The following is a 13,480-nucleotide window of genomic DNA, read 5'->3' on the forward strand; positions in this document are numbered from 1 at the left end:
CTTTATGCTCCCAGGGGGCCTTGGTTTCAAGGGCTGCTTATTCGTCTTCCTCCCAGGCAAAAACAGCGACCATGGCGGGAGGGCCGAGGGCTGTAGACAGACCACTTTCCTCACAGTTCAGTCGTCAGGAGACGACTGTCCTTCACCGCTAGCCTGCAGGTGGACTGCGCGGCCAAATTCCACTGACTGGGAGCTGAGAGTGCCACACACCGGCCTGCCCTGCCTGTGGGTGATGCCAATGTGGTCACAGTCACAGTTCCCCCGACACTGCCTGGAGATGCGACGGGAGCGTCACATCTCAACACCCAGCTGCGCACACAGTTGGCAGCCTTTTTGGTTTTCTTTGGAACAAATCAATAAAGAAAAAGGTATCCCAACTTAAAAATATCAGTAAGAGAAGGTACCTGCTCAGAGGTCATCAAAATAAAAGTCACCGAGCACTGACTCCAGCTTCGCAATGCCTCTTCAGTCGGGCACTGGATGCCCTCCAGCCCAAGGGGAACACTACCTCAAGTTCAGCCAGCAGCTGCCCTGGAACGCCACTTGGCCTGACCACAGGCAAACGTGTTGTCCTCGCCTTCGACCCTCCTGTTCTCATATTATGCTGCCCATTACCCGCACCCTCTCATCCCATGCCCCTCTGCTCTGCACACAGAGGTGCCCTGGTGGCGCAGTGGTTACTCAGTGGGCTGCCAACGACAAGGGCAGCAGTTTAAACCCATCAGCTGCTCCACGTGAGAAAGATGAGGCTGTCTGCTCCCACAGAGTTACAGTCTCAGAAACCCACGGGGACAGCACTTACTGCGAGTCTGGTTTTGGATTATCTGGGAGCAGCAGCAAAGCAGAGAGAAGGCACGTTGGCACCCATAGAGAAACACAAAAGCCTAAAAAAGACTTTAAAATAGCCACGCACCAACTCTGTGAGCAGTGTTCATGCGTCCTTCGACCCTAATGCTCCTCCTGAGCGCCTGGATCTTCACCGGACGCCACAGTCAAGAGAAGCTTACCCTGAGCTTTCCATGTTCCTCAGAAACAAGGTGTCAATTTCTAACCGCCAAGAAAGCATCAAGGCGTGGTGTTTGCTGGGTAGACGTAAAAGAACACACAACGGTCCTAGTGTTTCAGGCTGGGCCATAAATAGGTAAACCGTAAATGCAGATGACACTTTTTCTATATGTGGAGACATAAGAAGAACCACTTAGGAAGCCAAGAGAAAAAGACAACTCCATTTAAATCCTCCTTTTCCTGGGAGTTGCTCAGCTTTTGTTAGAAGGAAATGGTTAGCTGTAAACCGGTCCCGCTGCTCTTCTGGCTGCCAAAACAGAGCTCAAGAAGTCAGCAGGTAGAACAGGGAAGCTGCCGAGTCAAGTTCGCCCAGAACAAAAGTTGTGGTTTGCAGGCGGGGCCGCCGCCATGTCTTCCGTTCATATAAGCCGGCCGGATGGAGAAGAAACAGGCTCCGGGCCCAGCCACCACTTCAGAGGACCAAAATGCTTCGCTTTGACTTTCTAGCCTATTAGGCTTGGGGTTTGGCAGGGTCTGGGCCTAAGAGAAGCCAAGACCTTGCGATGACACGGCAGAGAAAAATAGCAATACACACAAAGGTGCCTGGGTCCAGGAAGAAAGCTGGTTTGTTGCTTGGTTTGTTCTGTTCCCGGGGTGGGGGTGGAGGTGGGGAAGACAGAGAAAGTGCAGGGGCAGGAAAGATACCGACACTGACTGTAACAGGTACTATTTATTGTGTGTTCCGTGAGCCACGAGCATTTCATACGGATGGGTCCCATTTAACCTTCCTGTAATTGCACACCAGAGAGGGAGAGGCTACATAACTTGCTCACCGACCCTTCAATGGTAAGCAGAACAGTCAGGCTGTGAACCCAGGGGGACAGGCTCCAGTGCAGCCCGGGAGCCACGCACTCGGCCACGCAGCCTCCCCGGCTAGCCATCTGGTGGCAAAGCAGTATTCTCAAGCCCCGACACGAGTGCTTTCAAGGCATTAAATATTATCCCGTCACCTGTAGGAACCAGACAGGGATCAGGGATCAAGTTCAAACAGAGAAATAGCTCTGACGTCAGACTTTCGTGAGTTCAAATCCCAGTTTCACTCACCTCAACATGTGGAAACTTGCAAAAATGCCTTGACCTCCCGGAGCCCCAATTTGCCCTCCTGGGAAAAGCTGACTGTGGGGCCTGTCTCTCATGGGTACTGTGTGGCCGGCAGATGCTCAATTTGTCTAGTTGCTTCATTCACTAGACGCCTCCTCCGAACGGCCATCAAACACAGCCCTGTCCCGAAACCTCGCTTTGCCACCCTGCTGTGGGTGCCATCATGGAACCTTGAACTGCCTGGACTGTCCTCTGCAGACCGTTTATCATCCTTTCCCGGAGAGAGGAAGGAGACCGTGCCAACAGGCCCACTGCTAATTCCCCGAGATCAGTGCTCAGCAAATACTTGTTGAGTGGACCGTGCATAATGGGCATTTGTCTTAGAAACATTACAAATAAACAAGTACTGTTGAAAAATCTAGTTCATCGACTGGGCATATTTATTTGTTGAGTAGTCAGATAAACCGACAGGGTCATTTCAGCGGGTGAGAAGCAATTGTGAGGACCGTAACCAATGAAATGGCTTGGGCAGGTCATCTGACAAATGAGTGACACCCAGGGGACAACCACATGGTGGGCAGAGCACCCAGACAGAGGGAAGGGCGGGCCCAAGAGCCTTACAGCGGAGCGTGAAGAGCAGGGAGGCCGGCACAGGGCTGGAGCGGAGAGCAAGCAAGGTGGCATTGAAGACACTGGCAGGGGCCACACACGCAGCGCCTGCTAAGCCATTAGAGGGAGTTTCAGTCTCAGTTAGAGGGCAGTGCTGGGCTCTGCTGTACTGTGAGCCAGGACTGACACAACAGCAACTAATCACAACTTGCCCCCCACCCCCATCCCTAGGTGACCCGGTGACCAGTGGGCTACACACTAACCGCTAGGTCAGCAGTTCAAACCCAGCAGGCGCTCTGGGGGGAGAAAGCTGAGGTTTTTTGCTCCTGTAGAGATTTACAGCCTCAAAAACGCACAGGGTCACCTATGAGTCAGAATCAACACAGCACGGAGCTTGCTTATCTTCTCCACTGGAATGTACACTTCGTGACACCCCTGGTTCTGTCCAGGGCACATACCAGCTGGCCTCCCATCATTAGCTGAGCTGCATTTGCTGAGTGAATGAACTGGAGAAATTCACGAGAGAGGGTGGTTTCACAAATACCGCTCTGAACGGCTCCAGGAGGCGCCTGGGTGCCAGGGTAGGATTACAAACTGTGTGTGTGAAATATGTTTGGAAGGGCCATAAAACACACATACCAGAGGGAAAAGCTACTCCCTATACCTGGAAGCCATTTGGTGTCTTTGAGCCAGAGAGGAAAAGGTTGGTGAGGAAGGATCAAATTAATAACAAATGACAGCTGACGTCCTGAGCCTCCTGAGTGTCCTCAAGCGTAAAGGGATAGCTAGAAAGAATCTCTGTCTGGAGAGAGGAACAAAAAGGACACGAAAAGACACACACACTACGTCAGAGAAAACAGAAAACTCTATTCAAGCACAATCCACGCACAACAACCCAATGCCATCAGGTGGGCCCCGGCGCCCAGCAACCCTCCAGGGCAGAGCGGAACTCCTCCATAGGTTACAGACTGCCACACCTTTCTCCCGAGGAGGAGCTGGAGGGGTCCAAGCGCCCACCTGTGTGACACACAGCCGATCGCTTCACAGCACCAGGACCAGTCCGATGTCCTCGGGGCCAAGGGCTATGTCAATTCCCATCCAAAATGTGACCTGGGGGGAATCTTGCTCACCATAGGGGTTTGCGAGGGCAGCTGTCACCTGGAGAAGGTAAGCCGCCAACAAAGCAGGCCCTGTTGGAGCAAGCATCACTTCTGTTTATGTCTGTGTCGGTGTCAGGTCCCTGAACACTAACACAACAGCGGCCCCGTGGCTCACACATGAACAAGGGTGAGGACGGCGCAGGGCTGGGCAGTGGCTTGTTCTGTTGTACGCAGGGTCGTCATGGGAGGGAACCGACTCGATGAGAATTTAGAAAGAAGGGAAATGTGCTGAGAAGATGGAGCAAATGCCGCTTCGCTGGGAGGTGAGACAGAGAGAATGCCTCCCAACAAAAACCAGGCCAGGAAAGCTGGAGAAACCAGCACTAAACGCAAACACGCTCATCTTCAGAGAAGCCTACAAACTCGGGCGTCTCAGGGAAGCTACCGAGAGCTGCGAGGAGTGAGCCCCGCAGCCGTCACAGACACTGCCTCACTATCTACCCGTCACCAGGCACGTGGCCTTGGGCCCTGGCCGGTCCCCACCACTGCTGCTATCAGTCAGAGTGAACAGGCGCTGCATAAACTTTCGCCAAAAATTCAACAAAGTATTACTTTTAAAAGGTCAAGCAACTCTAGAACCTAGAAAGGAGGGGGATGAGTCGAGCCCAATTTTAGCCCCTCTTCCCTCACTTATTCCATGTTCATTCAATACGTTGCAGTTGCAGCTTTATGGAGATGCGAAATTCATAAAACGTATCCCTTTAAAGGAGATCACCCAGTGCCTTTTAGAGAATTCAGTCAATATACAGGTTTCAAACAACATTCACTGTTTAATTTTTCTGTAATACGTGCTTATTGAAGAAAATTTAGGAATCATCCCAAAAGAGAAGAATACCCATAATCCCCCATCTAAAAGCTGTCTTGGTGTTAATGACTAGCAGACATTGACTCAGCTCTGAAACTCTGGGGCAGAGGGATATGGAGGAATCAGTAAGCAAATTCCCTACAGAAGTAACAGACAGAGCAGCCAGCAAAGCATCAACAAGCAGAGAAGGGGGTGGGCTGGGGGGGGGCTTTTCTTTAATTGCAGAGGAAATAAATTTACCCAGCTAAATGAAGAGAATACAGAAGCGACCAAGTATCTATGAGAAGAAACCGCTGTAAAAGCGGCCGTCCTCCAGGGCTGGAAGAGCTCTGCAGCGGCCCTGTCCGTCTGTCAGACCGTGGGGAGGCTTGCCCGTGGCTGGGATGCCGAGAGCTCTGTGGCCAGTATTCCAATTCCTAGCTGGGTCACTCCTAGTGGGTGGCTTTCAGCAGCGTTTCCAGACCCGGACAGACCAGGGTGAAAGGGTTGGCAGTCCACTTTCACAAGTTGGCCAGTGAAAGAAACCACATGGAGGCCAGCAGCACGTGGCCTACCTCATTTGCTTTGGGAGTACTTCCTCAGGTGAGACCACTGAGTTTGGTGAAGGAGGGGCATCGAGTTGGTTCCGACCCAGAGGGACCCTATGAGCAACACAACACGACACTGCCGGCCCGGCCGTGCGTCATACTGCTATATGTGACCCCGTTGTTGCGGTCACTGTGTCACTCCATTTCATGGAGGGCTTTCTCTTCTCCACTGCCCCTCTAGCGTCCTTTCCCGAGGACTTATCTCTGCCCATAACATGCCCAAAGCACATGAAACAAAGGCTCCCCATCCTTGCTTCCAAGGAGCCTCTGGCTGCACTTTTCCCAGACAGATTTGTTTGTTCTTCTGGAAGTCCGTGATACTTTCAATATTTTTCACCAGCACCGTAATTCAAGTGAGCCATTTCTTCTACAGTGTTCCTTATTTAACGTCCAATTTCCACAAGCACATGAGGCGACTGAAAATGTCATGGCTCGTCTCAGGTGCCTTCAAAGTGACACCCTGGCCCTTTAACACTTGAAGGAGTTCAGGTGCGGCACATTTACCCAATGCAATGTGCCCTGAATCTCTTGGCTGCTGCTTCCGGGAGCATCAATTGTGAATCCAAGCAAAATGAAATCTGCTTCTCTCTGCTTATCATGATGCCACCTATTGGTCCAGTTGTGAGGGCTTTGTTTCCTTCACATGACGTTGTAACTCAGATTGACGGCTCGTCTTTGATCCTCATCAGAAAGCGCTTCCGGCCCCCCTCATATTAGCAAACAAAGGTGCGTCATCTGCGTATCACAGGTTGTTCATAAGCCTTCCTCCAATCCTGATGCCTCCTTCTTCCTCATTTGGTACAGCTTCTCAGATTATTTGCTGAGCATACAGACTGGACAAAAATGGTAAGAGGAGACAACCGTGACACACACCTTTCCTGATCTTAAACTGGGCCTCTTGATCCATGTATAGGTCCTGCACGAGCACTGTAAAGTGTCCCAGATCAGGCACAACAGCCATGATGACGGGCTCGAACATGTCCGGGAGCGTGAGGATGACGCAGGAGGCAGGCAATGTTCCAATCTGTTGCCCGTGTCCAATCTGACAAGGCCATCTACTTGGACAGCAACCACTTATTGTCAATAAATGCTACTACTAGAAGTGTCCTACTGAAACAACTTTCTCTCTAGAAACAATGCTGTCTATTAGAACATGCCACAGTCCCAGAAACATTCTAGATCTGCAGTGTCCACTAAGAAAGCCATTGGCCCCATGGTGCTCACACTGGACTCAGTATCGAGCTGGTGCAACTGCAGGAAGGGAATTTTTCTTTTTTATTTGCCTTTACACAATTGTTCTGTGGCTAGCGGCTGCTGAATTGGCGAGCAGAGCTTTAAAGAGTAAAAGAGCTCATGATCTTAGACACACGCAAATGCCACATGGAATGCTTTTAGCCACCGTTTTCTAGCCTTGCAGGTGAAGTAACACTGTACCTTCGGTTACCCTCTCTCCTCCACTACCCTAGGAAAAGAGAGCCCTGGCTTAAGTGGTCATCCTGACATTGTGGCTTCTCTGGTTTGTAATCTGATGAAGGAGAACAAAACTGCCCTGGAACTGTCCGCGGGGACACTCAGCACACATCTTGGTCTCCAAAATGGCCGGCAACGCCGCGGGCTTTTCCACCGCTGGGCCTGGAGAAGGCAGGGCCCGCAGTGCCACCTTGCTCAATTCCAGCCCGGTGACCCTCTGCAAGACATCTAAGACCAGCTCCAAACTCAGACTAGTCTCAAGCCCTCACAACCACTCCAAATCCTAAACCGGAGCAAGACCAACACGAGCCGATCCTTCTGGGACTGCCACCCTATATATTCCTGGAGGATTTCCCAAATGGGGTCACAGAGACACAAGCCAAGGCACCTCCATATTCCAGAGCACCCCAGAGCCTGCTCTGGTCAGGTCAGGGCCCGGCCAAGACTCGTGAGGGCGGGAAGCACCAAGACCTGGGGCTCCTTGGGGTACACCAAAGCAGTCACTAGCCAGAGGGGCTTAGCGAAGCATTGGCAAAGCACTGTAAAAACAAATCACATACCCTCCCAGGTGTGCAAAAGACCTGTAAACCAATCCACGCACGACGGGCCGTGTGAGTCGGCTCTCTCTGCCCAAAGGAACCTGAGCTCACGCAGGGCCAGCCAGTCCCGCCCTGATAGCAGGGCGATTCTGTTACAGCACTCCATGTGAGATTTGCCTCGGGAGACTTAGTGCCCTGGGGTGCAGGGGCTAACAGCTAACCAACAGACCGGAGGTCCAAATCCACCAGCCACTCCACAGGAGAGGGATGGGGCAGTGTGCTTCCGGAAAGACCCACAGCCCTGGAAACCTTCTGGGGTGCCTCTACTATGTTCAATAGGGCCGAGACGAGTCAGAAATTGATTCAACGATGACGACTTTGGGTTTTTGTTCTTTTTCTTTGGGGTGGGGGCTAGATTTTTCTATCACTAGGAAATAACAGAAATTTCACCAAGTTGCTAACATTTACTTCTTATCCATCAGCTAAAAGCTGCTTTCTTCTGTGGATTTACAGGTTCTATTTTAGATTTACCTCAACCACCTCTTCAAATAACGGTGATTAAGAGTGTTCTCCCAGTGGGTAGAAAAACTGAGGTGTGGTGAAGTCGGTGATAAGAGCAGAGCAGCGATGTCCTGGTCAACCTGGGCTTTTCTGGTCAGACGGGCCACTGTCCCCAGATATCAACTGTCATGCCAGTTTCACTGTAGTCACCATCTCTGCTTCAACACTTACATCCAATGAAGATGAACTGTTTCCTTCCTTTCTTTTTTTTTAACGTAATCAAGGGTGAAGCCTAACTCTCTCCCGAAGGACACCTACAGAGAAGGCTGGGCAACTGTGGCCTTGTGCTGAAAGGCCAGTCTGACAGAGGGTAAGCGACATCACACAGTGCACCCTTGTCATCTAAGAACCAGTGCGTTTCATGCCACTTAGGGAATGCAAGGGCTTCTCATTTTCAGCCTCTCCTGCCACAACAACGCCACAATAGACGGGAATCAGGATTCCAAAACTCGGCCTTCAGCACCCAGCAACCTGCCGTCTGGTCCCCAAGAGGTGTCACACCACTGCCCACCCCCACAACTGGAGGAACTGCTAGGAGAGGCTGGCTTCAAAGACAGGAAACAAAAACGATAATAGCTTCGGAGGCCACGGATTTCTTACAGGAATTGAAATAAAGCCAGCTTCTTGGATAGAGTCCTACAAGACAACAACGGTACCTCTAGGGAACAGCGATAGGAGTGGGAATTGCCAGTCGGAACAGGAACACGAGTGGGATTTTTCCTTTCCACGTTCCATCTCTCCATACCACTCATTCCTAATTGTGGACAGGGATCCATCTTACTCAGGAAATGCTAGTGAGATTAATTGGCAATAAATAACAGCCTCATTACTGAAGCTCAATGGCACGGATGCTATTCATCCACTGAACAACATTTTTTGTTTCAAAGATGATACCGTGGAAATCAATGACTTGACAGAAGTAGTCCCTAAACTTTTACAAATGAAACTGAAAAGCTGGAGAAATGCCGCCCGTGTTACCTCTGATCAGAGTACAGGGCAGAGGACCGGCTTCCAGCTCTCATCCTTATTGAAAAGGATCCTAAAAGAAAAGGCTGTTGAGTTTTGTTGTTGTTTTCAAGCGAATTCTAATGCAGTTCTCCGCTGCACAGCTGGGGGTCCCCATGAGCAAAGGACAAGATGAGGAGGGGACATGTTGTTTTTTAAGTCCTCCACAAGTCAAGGTGGAAAGCCAGGTAAATTGTGTTCTGAAGGCTCTGTGAGAAAATGGCATGTTTATGGAGCCATGCTTACTTAATACCTACAGGTGACTATCTGTTTAAAGACGGATGGGATGGCAAGTGTCTGTCCTTACTAGTCCACTCCTTCCAAAGACATGCCTGTCAAACTACCTGATACCTGGTGACAACTGGGTAGGCAGCAAGAGAGAAAATGGCACGAGATGTGTTTGGGGTCAGGGAGTGAGGACCGACTCCCCACATTCCTCTCTTCAATCTACTCTTTTCCTGCACCCGGTAAACGACATTCACATTGTCACAAGGCCGGACCCCATGACGTTCTGACACTTACCTAGCTTTCGATCCCCTGCCTCGCTTCCGTGTCTTAAAAGCACCTTCAGATCTCATAGGTTTGCGTCACGTTGGGTTGTGTGGGCCAGGGGCGTTGATCCTGCGCTGCAGGCCGAGTGTGCACATTGCCAAAACACCCACCACCGGCCACCAGGGCCAATTAACCACATGGCCTGCCACCCTCACAGGAGTGGCCAAGAGCAGGCCACTTATGCCCTGGCAGGGTTCTATTTTCCATCCAGCGGAGAGTGCAGCAGGCTCCAAGGAGCACAAGGGTCCCTCAAGGAGGGTGCTGGCCAGAAAACAAAGTGTGAGCGGGACAGCTGACGGTCTCAAGGGTGGGTCAGTAGACAAGACATAATGGCATGCGCCCTGCTCGTGGGCGCAACAGGCCAGTCTCGTGCCCTCACGCCAAGCTGGCATAACAGTGATCCCTTGGGCCCAGATGGCTGGCGGTTTCTTGGGCTACTCATTTATCATGAGGACTCTCCAGTGACCAAGGTCTAGGAGCAAGTGACAGATCAGCAGCGAGTGAGGGGTTGCCCTTATGCCCCCCTGTTGCACACACTGGGCTCCTGCCTTCCCATCCACCGAGCTACAGGAGGCGGCTGTCCAGCGAGCAGGCGACAGAGGTGACGGGAGGGCAGGCAGGCTTGAGACCCAGGGAGGAAGGACGCAGCGTTTTATGCTTGAAAGAGATGGATTAGAAAACACTGGCTGGAGACGGGCCTGTGTAGAAAGAGGCCTGCATGAATGGGGAGAGGCGGCCCAGCACCCACTCAGCCCCCACCTGAGCGTGGGGTTAGGGCTCTGGTCATAGCCATCTAAACCCATGCGGCTCCTCATTCCCCCTAAGGACCGAGGAAGGAGGAAACCGCACTTCAGTAAAGTATGAACGCTGAAACACGTGTTAGGAGGAGCACGGAGAGAGGAGTAGAGATTTATCTAGTGAATTTCCAGACCACTCCACACGAGGTCTAGACCCATCTGAACTGTCACCAGGTAATGCTACACACATCTAAGTTGCTACTGCTGTCAGGTGCCACGGAGTCGGTGCTGATCCTCAGCAAGCCTACGTACAACAGAACTGAAGCGGTCCGGCGCCATCCGCACAATCCTTGCTCCTCGTGAGCTCATGGCTGCAGCCACCGTGTAGCCCATCTCCTCCTCGAGGGCCTTCCTCTTTTCTGCTGATCCTCTACTTTACCAAGCATGACGGCCTTTTCCAGGGTCGGTCCTTAAACCGATTCAATGTACCCTCAGAATTGTTAGAGATCCCCTAAGAAATTTTTGCCCAGGAGGGCCAGAAGTCCTGGCAGCAGGATAAATACGGATGGCATCGCAGGGGGTCATCTTTGCCAACCAGAACCCTCCAGAAAGGTTCACAGAGCGGGCCAGGGGCGGGATTCTAGACAGCAGGGAGGACATTGATGAATCTCCCAAACTTCATGTTGCGTGAGAACCAAACACCCCGAAAGCTAGTGATTGTGAAGCGTGGAGCCCAAAGGGCAGTAGAAGGCACCTGGTGAAAAACCCAAAACCATCCCAGGGGGGAAAGTGTTGCATTTGGGTGCCCATCGGTAGTACATTTGTACTTCAAGGAGAGCTCCCCTGGGCACTGCTGAAACACACCCTTCTGAACAGTGTGTGGCTGGCTACCTTGAAGGGAGGGAGGAGGGGATGTGGTCAGGAAGGGGGCACTCTGAGGCCTAGCATGGAGCTGGTACAGTTCTATTTCTTCTGCTGAGTCAAGGCCGAAGACTCTCTTCCCCAATTCGTCCCTCTTTCCACATGATACCTGCAGGTACAGTGGGTGTCCGCTCTATACACAGTAATTCAACGTAAAAGGGAAAAACGGCAAAACACAAGAGGTGTGGGCAAGCCGGCCTGTGCACCCCAGCTGGGCCTAGCACGTCCAGCTGCCCAGGCCTCTCAGAGCAGGTGAAGTGTCAGCCCAGGAGCCTGAGGCAACAGGATGGACAGCCCAGAGGTGGCAAAAAGAGGATCTCCGGGCACTTCTCTGGGCTTCTTGGGAAAAACCAGATCCACTCTTTAGACGGCATGGGCTCCTCTGGAAGACACTGCCCTGTCCCCAAGGAGCTGGAAACCCCAGCCTTGTCACTACAGAACCAGAAAAGAACCCACACTCGGCCACAATTTGCCAGTGGGAAGGGAAGTCCCCAGGTGATGGCATTTGGACACAAAGCAGTCATTTTAGGGGCCTGCAGGGCTGGAGAATTTGTGGCCGGGTGGGGGGGTCCAGGGAGGATGGAAAATACAGTTGACGACACACGACACTGTCCCCAAACCGGGGAGCCCAGTGGGACGGGCGTGGCTGGGCGTGGGGACTGACGCCGACCTGTAAGTCCCCAGGGTTCCTCTGGGCTTCACCTGGCACAAGGTGACAGACAACCGAGTTTGCTCCGACGATGGGGCAAGAACACCATCGCTGTAGCATCTGTACAGCCTGCGGGCGCCGGCGAGACGGGAAGCGACTCTCCCTCCACGGGCGACTGGTCACTGGCCAGCAGGAAGGCCCCGGCGGGAGGGTGGTCCCGCCCCGGCGGAGGGGGGCTGGGGACTCTGGGGTCGCCCCTCCGGGAGGGGGCCGGAAGGACTGCGGGGTGTGGGGGGTCGGCCTCGGCCGCTCCCGCTGCTCACCTGGGCACGCAGCTGGCCGAGCTCCGGTCCACCTCCCAGGTGGCGTACAGGTTCATCTGCACCGGCGCGGGGGTGCGGCCTGGCCCCGGGCCGCCGGGAGGCGCGGAGCCCGCGGCCACCGCGACGGCCATGGAGGTGGAGGTGGACGAGGACGAGGAGGAGGCGGCCGCCGCCGAGGTGGACGAGGACGACGTGGTGGCCTGGGCCAGTTTAGGGGGCGTCGGCTGCTGCGGCGGCTGCTGCTGCGGCGTCGGCGGCTGCGGCGGGGACGCGGCGACCCCCGAGCCTCGCTGGCCGCCGCCGCCCCCGGCGCCTCCGGGACCACCGCCCGCCCCTCCGCGCTCCGCCATGGCCCGGCCGGGTGAAGGGAGGGAGGGGGACGGGATCCAACGATGCCGAGCGGACTCGAGCCTCCTCTCGGGCGGCAGCGGCCGCGACTCGTCTCCTCAGCCCGCCGCCGAGCGCGCGAGCGAGCGAGCCGCGGCGAGAGGCTGCACGCACGCGCGGGCCTGGCGTCCGCTCGCCCGCCGCTGCCTGTTGCGGCTCGCGCCGCCGAGACACTGGGGGGCGGGGCCGGGGGCGGGGCGTCGGCCGCGGCCCCACCCAGCCGAGGGGCGGGGCCTCGCGCGCGCGCCCGGGCGCCGGTGGGCGCGCGCCGCCGCGGAGGAGGGCGCCTGCCTTGGCCGGCCTGGCTTTCTCACACCGCGACGGCGGCTCCGACCCCGCCCGACCCGGCCCTCCCCCTCTCCGGGGCCGCGGCCACCCAGCCAGCGGAAACCCTGCTTTTCCGGGGCGCGGCCCCGGACGGGAGGAAACTGCCGCGGTGCCTGAGTCAGGCCCCAGCGCGCAGCGGCGGCGGCAATAGCCACTGCCCCCAAGCCCTGCGCCCAGTACTGGCCCAGGGGGGGCCGGGCCCGGGGCGGTGGAGAGGCCTCTCCCAGACAGCGCAGGGGCCTAGAGTCCAAAGGGACGATGCCACCCTAGCCCATAGGGCGCCCACCACTCACTGCAAAACCACCGCTACTGGGTCGGCGCTCCCCTCAAACCCCACCCCCACCCTCCATTTCCTCCACTATTTCCTGCTTCATCGTTTATTGAAATTCTCCTGATCCCAAACCTAGCTTAATGGCCACATCTTCCAAGGAGTCTTCCACACTCCCTCCTGCCTCCTATCCCAGCACCACCGGAGGGATGGTAGACATCCTCCTGATCCCCCCCCCCACTAGGACAACAGCTGTGCACGCCACCCCAGTGCTGAGTGCACCCCACAGGCCAGGGGTCCAGAATCTGGACAAAGTAAAGGCCCTCACCCAGCAGCCTCAAGTTCCAAAGATGGATGCTGCTTGAAACCACCGGGAAGTTCACCTGGTCTTGGGACAACCTGAGTCTTGAGTTCTGGTCCCTCAGAATAGAGGGCAGGGCGCCTTGACCTGGCCCAGCAGGGAGCCTGGCCTGG

General features: G+C 54.6%; 1 protein-coding gene across 2 annotated transcripts in view; it reads right to left on the reverse strand.

Moving 5' to 3' along the window:
* PACS1 (phosphofurin acidic cluster sorting protein 1) overlaps positions 1–12,553 on the reverse strand; it is a 134,203-nt gene extending 121,650 nt beyond the window's left edge. Inside the window, exon 1 of one of the 2 annotated variants that reach the window (XM_075545358.1) lies at positions 12,025–12,553. In XM_075545358.1, the coding sequence (XP_075401473.1) occupies positions 12,025–12,374 (350 nt within the window). In that variant the 5' untranslated portion in view covers positions 12,375–12,553. The remainder of the gene's footprint in view (positions 1–12,024) is intronic. The other variant, XM_075545357.1, reaches the window with a different exon arrangement.
* Between the last annotated feature and the right edge of the window lie 927 nt (positions 12,554–13,480).

Source organism: Tenrec ecaudatus, chromosome 4 (genome assembly GCF_050624435.1).
Source record: "Tenrec ecaudatus isolate mTenEca1 chromosome 4, mTenEca1.hap1, whole genome shotgun sequence".
NCBI classification, from domain to species: Eukaryota; Metazoa; Chordata; class Mammalia; order Afrosoricida; family Tenrecidae; genus Tenrec; species Tenrec ecaudatus.